This window comes from Schistocerca nitens, chromosome 2, assembly GCF_023898315.1.
Source record: "Schistocerca nitens isolate TAMUIC-IGC-003100 chromosome 2, iqSchNite1.1, whole genome shotgun sequence".
Lineage (NCBI taxonomy): Eukaryota > Metazoa > Arthropoda > Insecta > Orthoptera > Acrididae > Schistocerca > Schistocerca nitens.
In genome coordinates, this window is record NC_064615.1 from 871338053 (window position 1) to 871350915 (window position 12863).

A 12863-nucleotide genomic window follows, 5' to 3' on the forward strand; every position below is an offset into this window, starting at 1 on the left:
GGACTGCAGATAGGTGGCACTTGGTGGGAGTGTGGATTGGCCATGAGGCGTGTTGAGATAGTGCGTACAGTTGTGATAATGGTGGGTTCTGGATGGCACAGTGGTTACCACACCTCCTAGTAAGCAAGAGATCCCTGGTTCAAATCCTGGTCCAGTACACATTTTTACTCATCGCTGCTGATTCCACTTAATGTCCTACTGCAGCTGACAGCAGCAATCCCCCTTCAAATTTACATATAATGTTTCACAGCTGTGGATTCTGCATGGTGTCTGTTCTTTCATACATGTCCAAAAGAATGGACACCGCACATTCATATAATCTGTCTTTTCCTACATTGTTGATATTCCTATCATGAGTGTCCATTGTTTCACTGCCTGTATTTTGACAGTTGCCATCCTTTCCATGTCAAACATTCCTTCCCATGCAGCCTTGGCATTCAAGGCAAATGTTTTTTGGATGCAGACTATTTATAGCCATACACCACCACTCTCACCTCAGCCTTCTCTGGACATAATTACCCCACCAGTCCAGTTCAAAAGCAGATTTCCCGGGCTGTCGCATCCAATCCTGGTACTGCTGATCCCTCCAAAAACCAACTTAAGAGCACACCACTTGTCACTTAGTATTATCCTGGTTGTGAATGTATTAATCAGCTACTTCAACAAGGCCATGACTTTCTAAAATCAAGCCCTGAAATGAGATCATATTCTGTCTAAGATTTTGCCCATCACACCTAGAATAGCTTTTGTCACCCTCCCAATCTCCACAGTATCCTTGTCAAACCCTATGCTGCTGCTGCACCCCTACCCTATGGCTCTTACCCAGAGATCACCCACTGCAAGACCCTCCTACCACCATCTATACCAGCCCTGTAACTGGAAAAACATATAAACATATACTATCAAAGGGAGAGCCATCTGTGAAACAACACACATCATGTACCAGCTATTATGTAAACTCTGTTCCGCCTCTTACATTGGCATGCCTACCACAAATTTATCAGTTAGGATGCTACATGCTCTACAACCTGACCTTAGCACCCTTTTTATCACATGCACCATCTAGATTCTTCCCCCAAACAACAGTTTCTCAGAACTCCAGAGGTGGGAACTAGTGCCACAGTATGCCCTTGGTTCTTGCCACCCACCTGGCCTTAATGAAAGTTATTTTTTTTCCATATCAGCATTTCTTCATAGTAAATACTCCTTTCTTCACTCTGTTTAAGTTTCCTATATCTTTCATTTTCTGACTTGTCTATTTTTTGTCAACCCCTTCCCATCTCTGTTCGATGTATTAACTTGTGCATGCTGTTTTGGCAGTAATCTCTGTCTCGCATGTTACACTGTCTTCCACTTTTAAGCTCTCAAGTTTTCAAGTATCATCTGGTGCAGTCCCCAACAATCAGTCTTTTCTTCTCATCCTGTCTGGTAAGTCTCCCCTGACCCGGGGTTCTGTGTGACTTTTCTGAACTGTACCCCTTTTCTTAAACCTCTCCAGTTCCTTTTCCTTCACCCCTCTTCTGTCCCCTTCAACCCTTCTACTGGAAGACAGAGCCACTGGCTCCAGAAGCTTGCATAAGTAAAACCTTTTTTATATGTTTGAGCTCCTGCCACGGCTTGGTGAGTAGATTTTTTGTCTATCTAATTACAGAATTAATCATGTAACTTAGATTTTCAAGGTGATGATTAAAACTTTATTGCTGTGGCTCATACATATTTGTACAAAACCTCCCTTGATATGAGCACAAATCATTCTTTGCATGCACATCCCACAGTGTGGTGCCCAGAGTAAAGTTAAGATTAGTCCAGAACATGTTCACAAATGGAAGAACTACGAAGATGGTAATGCACTATTTCACACAGGTAATTGCAAGTGTATAACTTGTGGAATGGAGGCCAAGATTATTGTAAGCAATGTAAAAATACTCCTAGTCATATCCAGATTGAAATTAAAGTCCTCAGTGGAATTAGCAATGCAATGTATGTCAAAAACAACAGACACCACACATACATAAATACGTATGGCTTGATGATCATTGAGCTCATCAGTGCAGATTCATTCTCTCTCCTGAACTCTTGCAGGAATCCAGTTTGATGCAGTGAGCAATGACTGTGGTGGACTGGTGGCACTGCAGAAGTAGTGTGCGACAAGTTGTGAATTTATGTTGGAATGAAAGCAGGCTCAGACAGCCAAAGTTGTTAAGGCGAATGCTTGTAGAAAGGGAGGAATCTGGGTTCGAGTTCCAGTTCCAGTCCGGCATAAATTTTAACTTGTCGCTATTGAATTCATTAAAGTACCCAGTTGCAGCCAATGTCAGTATTTATTTCATTTCATTCTCTATATGTATGACAGTGGGATCAAGAATGTGTCTGCCCCTTCGGACAAGTCTAAAAGAACAGACACCATATATATATTTTCAGCTACTTTTCAAGTCCAAGCAGAAACATTTAAGAAAACAACTGGTGTATGCAAACTAAGCACTACTGATAGCTACTGTTCAGTCATTGACCAAAGCACTATTAACAAGATGTATTCTGTTATGACATATAAATTGTGGATTTGGGTGATTTTGTGGTAGAATGATTTGTAGTTATATCTGAATTATTTGACAATGTCCAAAGATTACCACTTTTTTGCCAGAATTGGATCATCCAGCCACAGAAATTAATGGAATTTCCCCTGCATAGTCTGCAATATATTTCTGGAGCACTCTTCTCCACAGCACAGAGATCATGCTAACTTTGCGATACGCTCCTTTTTTAATGTAAGTACACACTTTCACACACAACAACATAGACATCCAAATACACCCAAACGTATCCACCCATGATGTCATTGACACTGATTGTTTATGAATGGCTGGGGGGATGCATGCAGGTATATATAAGTTGTGTGTGTGAGAATATGTTCTTACATCAGGAAAAGAGGGGTAGCACAAAAGTTAGTAACATCTCCCTGCTTTTGCATGTCTTTGCACAGTGCTTCCATCAGTAACATGTGAATAGTTGCCTTTCCTCATTTTTATATCTTTGCCTTACTTATGATGCCATTTCAATTTCATTTGAAGTGTAATTTGGCCTGCATTCCTGTTATGTCATATGTATCTGTTACGTCAAATGTTAACTCATAAGATATATTTCTAAAGAATTTTAAACATTGTGTAATAGACAAGTATCACCTTAACTTTCTGAACACAGAACACTGTACTTATTCAGATTCAGAGAGCTAAAAAAAGAAGAAGAAGAAGAAGAAGAACACACACACACATTGGGATATTTATACACCAATGTGTATTGTGCATTATAATATGTTGTTCTATATTATTTCAGTTGTTAATGATTGTTTTATTTGTTGCAGTGGACTCTTTTATAATAAATGGTGGTGAGCGTTATGATTTTGTGATTGAGGCTAATCAGGCACCAGGAAACTATTGGATGAGATTCCGTGGAATGGGCTCCTGCCACAAAACCGATGAATATTCTGGCAAGTTTGTTGAAGCTCATGCAGAGGCTGTACTACATTATGATGATGCATCTGTGACCACAACACTACCTGATGGAATTCCTACTTATGAAGAAGGCTATGCCTCTGGAGTGGTTAGTTTCCTTTGTCATCATGATTAGCATAATCATCATTATTATTCTTGCTGAACAAGAAGCAATTAACTCTTTGAACAAAAGAATATGCTCTTGAGATGGACTCATAACTACATCTACTTTAAGTTTCTTCCTTTCTTTTACTTTTCTTTCTTCTTCAAATGACAATATGAATTGTACATATCAGATATGTTGTAAAGCTTTATCTTTGCATCTACAAGACAGGAAACCACTAGTGCAGTGCTGTTGTTCCTCAGCTAAAGCTATTTAGGTAAAATAACGGAAGAGACATCATGGCAAAATTGGAAGGATATGAGTTTAAATGATTTAAGAGGTTAAAGGTAATAACTCTCTGAATAATAGAGGCACTGAGTTGTCAAAAGACCCTTAAACAAGACTGAGAATACATGAAGTCATTTTGTTTATGTTGCTTCTCGTCTACATTCACAGTTTTACAAGTAATATGGAAGTTTTACTATCATATGAGACTGTATAAAGACTTATTTGTACCATAAGTGCTTTGCTTTATTTAAAACATCATCAGTGGTCACCGATGTCATTTTATTTGTATAAGTACCTGCAACTGGGACTCGTGCTGGATCCCCCATTTATGTTCGATGTTGAGGTGCTATTCCAGAACATGGAGAGCCTTGGCAATTCTGTTCATGTGAAAGGGGAATTTAAAGTAGACTGTGGTGGCAATGAGAATTTGGATCGAGGACAGAGGCATGCCAGAGTAATCCATGCAGTTGTGTGAACCACTGTGCCAAGGTGACTTAGTGGCTAATGCACCTACCTAGTAAGCAGGAGATCCAGGTTCAATTCTCGGTCTTGATACAAATTTTTACTTGCTGCTTCAGTCTGTATACATAAAATCATATCTGTAGGAGACCAGTAAAGTCTCTGAAAGTGTGTTATTTCATTTGTATAAATACGTACTCCTGGGATTCAGGCTCATTCGATGCTGTTCCAGAACACAGAGAGCCTCTGGAATTTTGTTCATGTGAACGATGGAATTAAAAGTAGACGGGGGTGGCAATGAGAATTTGGATCGAGGACAGTTGTGTTCCAGGGTAATCTGTGCAGTTGTGTGAATTTCTGTGCCAAGGTGGTTTAGTGGCTAGCATGGCTACCTAGCAAGCAGGGGACCTGGGTTCAGTTTCCAGTGTTGGTACAAATTTTCATTCGTCACTTCAGACTATATACGCAAAATCATATCTGTATGAGATCAGTAAAATTTCTGCTTTGGGTTTCAGTCAGCTCTCAGTCTCAAGAATAATTTGAATGCAATAAATTTCCTGGATTGGGTTGGGGGGCTTGTTTTGGGGGAGGAGACCAGACAGTGAGGTCATTGGTCTCATTGGATTAGGGAAGGATGGGGAAGGAAGTCGGCCATGCCCTTTGAAAGGAACCATCCCGGCATTCACCTGGAGCGATTTAGGGAAATCACAGAAAACCTAAATCAGGATGGCCGGGCGCGGGTTTGAACCGTCGTCCTCCTGAATGCGAGTCCAGTGTGCTAACCACTGCGCCACCTCGCTTGGTAAATTTCCTGAGGGAGGTAAATTTTTTGAACTTTGTTATGAATAGTTTGACAGTTTATTGATAAAATTTTGACAGTTGAAGTGTCTTTACTCTGAATGTGGTCTGATTTCACCATATGCATGTTGGCTAGTGAGTGTTCCTCAGAGTACCTCAAACTACTGCCTAACCTAAAAAACTCCAATGTGCACTCCACAAGTACTTTGTTAACCAAGTAATTGCTTCCTTTGTGTAGTGCACCCCTGACCTATCAAGGGGGGTCCCTACAACTCTCCAACTGATTATGTAGGTCCAGAAATCTGCAGCCAAGACCATCACAGAGTTCACAGAGCATTCAGCTGAGACCCTCCTCTCGGTTCCAAACCAAAAGACCCCGCTGAACTCTGGGAACAAAGCTGAAAACTGTGAGCTCAACTTGCAGCTTGCTTGAGAGGCAGGCAGCCTTCACCACTTCTGCCAGCCACCTTTATGAATTGAAGATGGCCTCAGAACCCAAGTAACATGCTTCATTGGTACTTACATGAGACACAACTTTTATACAACTGCACACTGCATGCTTGATAGCTGCAGGCAAAGCCTTCTCCATATCTCACATAAAGATTCCTGGCATACATACCAAGTGTACATTGGCTTTCTTCCTGGTGCTCTATGCTATTTCCCTAAGAGGCTTCATCACATGCCTAACACTGGAGTTTCTGGTAACTGACAAACCCCTCCCCCTGGGTTCCTGCTTGGGTCCTCCTGAAGGAATGGCCACCTGTCCACTCATAGGATGAGTCGGCAAGTCCAGATGGCTAGTCTTCACATTGCCCCTTCACCTCAAGCGATACGAATTCATTACCAGCTGCCACTCACCCTGAGATGATGGCAGATCTCCCTATGTTGTGTCCACTGGAAGGTGCTTCAGCAGCAGAATTTGTGTAACTTCTGAGGTGTCCTATGTGGCATGTTAGATGCAACAGCCTGAAGATGGCTGACCACAGCCAATAGCACATACAGCTGTTTGTGAACTGTGGCCAGCTTCTCCTGCATCTGTGCTCAGCATGTGCATGTCATACCCATCCCAAAATACTAAGAAAACCTGAAAAAACCTAAATACATATCTTTCTGCTCTGCAGATGTGAAGCAGCAACAGTTGGAAACTAACTATAAACAAATAGTTGTTGGCTCTTCAGAACACACAAACGACTAGCAGCTGTGCTACATACTGCCTGAATTTACACTTTACAGTTACAAAATGTGAGGTTTCACCTCCTAAATAGAAAACATGCATGGAATTTAAGGATTAAACTATAAGGAATCAGAGAAAAAGTTAAATACATAACTCGTTGCTCTGCAAGAGTGTAACAGTGTTGAGTGACAACTACAGTTCATCATGAGGTTTCAGGATAGCAGCCAAATTACATCTACATTTTGCAAGACATTAACACAACTTGTCTGCAATCCAGAAACCTTATGGCATACTTGCTATGATAGGAAAACTTCAAGAGTCACAACTACTGTACAACTAAAGCCTCAAAATGTGATTTTATATGTACCTCAGTGACATCTATAATTGCATAGTAGGATTTTAGTCTTTTATTAATGTAAAAGGATATACTACAGTTACAAAATGCAAGATTACACCTCCTAAATAGAAAAACGTGCATGGAATTTAAGAATTAGACTATAAGGAAACGGAGAAAAAGTTGAATACATAACTTGTTGCTCAGCATCTATTTCAATTTTAGTTTACAATAACTTGCTTTATTCAACACAGTCGATTTTAAGTCTCCATGGTGACTTAAAAAAGAAGAGTTTCATATGACAGCCTTATGGTTTAAATTTGAGTTACTCCTCAAGGATCTAGAGATAATTATTTTCATTTATTTTTTTCAGCTTTTCAATCCAGTTCAGGAAATGAACCCTGACTACCTTGAAAATAGAACTATTATTAGAGTTTCTGATCTTAAAAACATGGATATTGATTCTGCAGTGGATGTTAGTGGAACTCCAGATAAAATAGTGTACCTTGGATTTTACTCCAAATCATACGGTGAGTTTCAATTATCTATTTCAATTAATGAAAGGTAGATTTGAAAAAATCTATATTTTATCTGAATTGCAAAATAATTGTCATCATATCTCATATTTTAGACCCTTTCACTGTCATGTATTGGCTTCATTTCTGATGTGAAAACTTTTGAGGATGAGAGAAATCATTTTACTTTGTTTAGAAAACAAATGATGATTTTTTTTTTTTTTTTTTTTTTTTTTTTTTTTTTTTGCTGGGATGAGTAGTGGGCTACATAAGAGGCATGAGACAAGGAGGGGGGGAGAATAGCAGGGGGATGGGGAAAGATGCTAGACTGTGGGAGTATGTACAGATGGGATAGCAAGCTGCTATGTGCAGCATTAGGTGGCTTTATGGGGAGGAGGAAAGAGGACAAAAGTAGATAAGGGGAAAGGACTATCAGGGCTAAAGCAGCAGCAGGGAAGGGGATCGGCATGTGGAGGATAGGGACTAGTGAAAGTTGAGGCCAGGGAGGTTATAGGAACAAACTGTATGTTGCAGGGAGAGTTCCTACCTGCACATTCAGGAAAGCTGGGGAAGAATCCAGGTAACAATCTGGGTTATTCCCACAAACACCAATTTCTCAGAAGAATCCTGCAATAAGCAAAGCCCAGAATCCATCTGCTAATGCCAGAGATATTTTGAGATACTGTGAAATAAGTCTGATCCACATTTTGTACACAAATACGTTTCATCCATAGCCTGTGTCACTGCAATGGCTGAGGCAGGTCGCACATAAGAGTCAGTTTAGTGTGAACAGCTATGGGAATTTATTAGGGTTTTACATCAGTGAGGAAAACTGAGCAGGTAACTGATGCACACAGTTTCTTATAAAAATTGGAATTGCTCTCCTAGAGATAGTTTCACTTGAAATACATAGGTACATTGGCAAGGGCGATTCTTGAAGTCAGTCAAGGGCAGGGGCTAATGGAGAGGGAGGGAAGGGGGGGGGGGGTTGTTGGAATGGAATATGGCTCAACAAAAGGAGAGTTGGGGTCCTTTACTGACAAACTGGTAAAATTTGGTGTTGCTTAAAGTAGTTTTCTGTAACTGTTTTGGAGTTCGCTGTAAAAAACGTGTATTAATAAATAATAAGATGCCTATTTTAAGTTAAATGAAATTTACTGGTTTAGGTAGTAAGCTATTTGCATCTCTTATTCTTTTTTCAAAAAGTGTTTGGAATAGATTACGACCTATATTGCTACATAATTATAAAAAAAAAAAGAAAAAAGATTGAATCTGTTGGAGTAATATATTCGCTGATTTCTGAAGTCATTTTATCCAGTGTAATATGATACTCCATGGGGGAGAGGGGGGGGGGGACTGTAGCCCCCATAGCCCTCCCCCCCCTCCCCCTTGCCACCGGCCCTGTGTATTGGGTGCCCAGTTCACTGTGAGTTTGTGACTAGACAACTGCTTGTCAATGTCAGTACTAGTCTCTGGATAGGACATTATCAGGCGATGTGCATATTTGCCTCATTTTACCTCACTGGAATTCTTTTCTTTGGCATAATTTCAAATATGACTCTATGCACAAGTACTGCAGATTCTAACCAATTCAAAAAGTGTGCTGTTGAAATAGTTTTCTACCTAGAAACGCCTGTAGTAGTGACTGCAAATGAATATTGTGGCAGATAATAGTAATTTTGAGCACTCGATGACATTATGGAAGTGGTTGTGGTTTCCCTTTTTGCTGTTGTTGTTGTTAGTGTACTGTTACAATGTAAATCTATATCTTTAAATAAAACTTGTATTATTTATTTTTACATTTCAGGTTATTATTTAAAAATCTTTATACATCAAATTGCGAGTCCTTAACAAAGCGTATTCCGGGACTACTGTACCAATTTAGTTTTTGCGCCACATTGAAGATGATTGATGCAGATATTAGTGTCAGATACTTGAGAAAGAGCTCAAAACTGCTAAAATTGAACATAATTTGCAGCCAAGTTAAATACTCTTTTAATCATAATAATCATAAATTTCTATAACAAAAACTGTGTCCAGTAGTTGGAAGAAAGCACAGGTTGCATCTTTCTATAAGAAGGGTATCACAAGTGGTGCAGAAAAATGCCATCCATATCATTGACTCTACTTGTTACATAATCTTAGAATGCATTCGAGCTAACCACAGTGAGCTATCTGGAAAAGGATTACCTCCCCCATACCAACCCTAATGCATTCCAAACACATCAGTCATGATAAATGCAGCTTGCACTTTTCTGAAAGCCTTGGATCAAGGCAGACAGGTAGACACAGTATTTCTTGATTTCTGAAAAGCATTTAACTCAGTAACACATCAATGTACATAATGAAAGAATGGTCATATGGTTCAGAAAGTGAAATTTATGAATGCATTGAAGAGTTCTTGGTAGAGAAGACACAGCCTGTTGTAGTGGATGGAGAGTCACAGATGTTAAATTACCTTCAGGTGTTCCCCAGAAATGTATGATGGGGCTCTTCACTTTTTATGTTAATAACCTAGCAGACAATATTAATAGCAGACTCAGACTTTTTGCAGATAATGCAGTTATTCATAAACAAGTACTGTCTGAAAAAGCTTCACAAATATTGTCATATCTTGATAAGATTTAAATGTTATGTGGCGATTGGCAGCTCACTTTAAACTGTCATAAATATAAAAGTGACCACTGCACAAAATGAAAAAAGTACAGTACCCTATTATTGCAAAATCAGTGAGTTTCAATTGGGATTACTGGATCAGTCAACTCATATAAAAACCTGAGAGTTTCAATTTGTTGGGATATGATGAGATAGAGTGATGATATAAGTGTGGTCATAGGTAAAGCATGTGGCAGCCTTTTGTTAACAGTGAGCTGTTAGAAAAATATAGTCAGTGTGGAAAGGAGATTGCTTACAAAACACATGTGCAATCCATCCCAGAATATTGCTCAAGGTTATGGGACACTTACCAAATACGACTGTCAGGGGATATTGAATATATAAAGAAAGCCAGCGCATATGGTTGTAGGTTTGTGGACCCATTCGAGAGCATCACAGAAATCATGAAAGTCCTATACTGTCAGATGCTTGAAGATATGTCACCCATCCTGTGAAAGTCTGGTTAAAAAGTTTCAAGAACAACTGTTAAGTTGGGAATCTAGGAACCCCCTAATACAGCTCCTGTAAGGAACATTAACACAATATTAGAGTAATCATTATGCACAGAGAAGCATTGAAGCAATTATTCTTCCCATGCTCTACACACAAATAGAATGTGAAGAAGCCTTAAAAAGTTACACAATGGGAAATAGTCTGTTTATTACATTTCACAGTGGTTTTCTGAATCTGCTGTAGATGCAGAATTTTCTTTTTTGTATATCCATTCAGTTTGTAACATTCATACTTCTTCAGTGCTATGAAAAAAAAAAAAAAAAGGAAAAAAGAAAAAAAACTGCACAGCAAAATATGATAATTGTTAGTTTTGAATGAACATTCTCATCAATGTATTGAATTTTTATAATTACTCAGAAACTGCTGTGTAAAGCTGCAATCACTTTGTTGTTCAAAACAGAGAAATCTTAAGTTCTAAATAATACAATTTCTTCACAACCACTCACTTTGTAGTCTATTAGCAACAGAAGACAGCAGATAATGTTAGAAAAAAAATCTCTAATTAGCCCCGGGTTACTATCGATATTTTTGACTATTACAACTACTATTGTGGGGTCATTAGTGACCCAAAAATTATTAATATCTCCATTTACTTTGATTAATTTTTTTTTTGGTAATTGTTTTATACACATTCATTTCAACTTGTTTGTAGATGCTTTAGTCTAAATATGAGGTATAAGAAAGACAAAAATTCATACAAAACATGTTTATTTTAATGTCTACATTTTTTTCAATTCTCATTGCAGAGCTAATTTTAAAGTAACAAACTTTTTCATTTTAGTAGTAACTCTTCTTTTTTACTTCATCTGCCTAGTTGATTAAGGCCCAGATTAATCTCTGAAAGGGGAAATGTATTTTTTATGTATAGTAAAGAAATTAACAGCCAATACTTCATGCATAACAAAAATTTCAATTTCTAAAATATTGTTGTTCATGATACAGTTACTATTTGTTGCATTGTACACATAATATCTTCTGCTGACAGCAGTTTTTGCAGCCATATTTGTTGCATCTTGAACAAGTGACTAACACATTTTTGTCATGATTTCTTGAGCAAAAGTTACATCTTTGACACTTTCTAGGTCCACATGAGCTTGATGATTAGAACTCCTCTTCCAAACGAAATGCTGAATTAATTAATGTTTTCAAACTTGTTGATGGAGTTGGTACAGTAACATGTAGTTTCATGTGCTTTTCAGTTCAAGTTGTTGATAATTCTTTCATAAATTGGCAATGTGACATCTTTGTGTTGGGATTGGAGTACTGCCATATTACGGAATTGTTAACAATAGCAATATCCATTGCAGCCCATCATATGGCTAATGGCCACCTTTTACATCTTCATCCACATTTATCTTCTGATCAAGAGCATCCCCCCCCCCCCCCCCTCCCCCTCACCGCTTTGTAGAACTGTAAAATAGAATAGTACCAGGTTTACCACTCTGCTGATCAACACGTTTGTCATGATGCATTGATGATAGCATGAATTCTGATTTACTTTTCTTGGGGACATAGGAGCATATTGTTAAACACTTTGTGAAATCAAATTTTGGATGTCCCACTTCATATGATTTATTGACAAGATTCTGCGGGAATTTCACTTTTCTGTTTCCGAAGTGTACTATGCAATTCCAAGAATATTTTTTAGAGAAAATACATATTTAGAACTACCCACAGTGGTACATAATAACCCAGCTCAAGCAATAACTCAGAAACAGTTGACTGTTATAGTATCACCTCACATAAATACCATGTCTTGGTAAATCAGAAATGAATAACGGGCACATAATCTTGTTTTACAATATCTATGAAACTTTATTAAAATGTAAAACCATTGACTTTTTTTGGTTTATAATTTTTATGTTATTTTAACATCTGATAGTAGTTCAAATTTACTTTCTGAATCTGCATCTATACTCTGCAAATCACTGTGAGGTGCATGGCAGCGGGTACGTCTCATTGTATCAGCTATTAGGGTTTCCTCCTGTTCCATTCATCTATGGAGTGTAGGAAGAATGATTGTTTGAATGCCTCTGTGCATCTAGTAATTATTCTAATGTTATCCTTTTGATCCCAATGTGACCGATACATAGGGGACTGTAGTATATTCCAAGAGTATCAGTTAAAGCTGGTTCTTGAAACTCTGTTAATAGACTTTCTTGGGATAGCTTACGTCTGTCTTCAAGTGTGTGCCAGTTCAGTGCATTCAGTATCCCTGTGACACTGTTCCAGGTATTAAACAAGCCTCTGACAATTTGTGCTGCCCTTCTCTGTATACCTTCAATATCTCCTATTAGTCCTGTGTGGTATGGGTCCCACATGCTGGGCAGTATTCTAACGATTTGTAAGCAATCTCTTTTATAGATTGATTTCACTTCCCAAGTATTCTACCAATAAACCAATTTCTACCATGGGCTTTACCCAGAACTGCACCTCTGTGATCATTCAATTTCATATCCCTACAAAGTGTTACACCCAGGTATTGTTTGAGTTGGCCAATTCCACCAATGACTCAGTCATAGGATATTACAGTGTT

General features: G+C 38.4%; 1 protein-coding gene across 1 annotated transcript in view; it reads left to right on the forward strand.

The window, feature by feature from the left end:
• Positions 1–12863, forward strand: part of LOC126237153 (uncharacterized) — a 219466-nt gene that overhangs the window by 133819 nt on the left and 72784 nt on the right. The window contains exons 7-8 of the mRNA XM_049946999.1: positions 3359–3597; positions 7018–7174. Of these exons, the coding sequence (XP_049802956.1) occupies positions 3359–3597; positions 7018–7174 (396 nt within the window). The remainder of the gene's footprint in view (positions 1–3358; positions 3598–7017; positions 7175–12863) is intronic.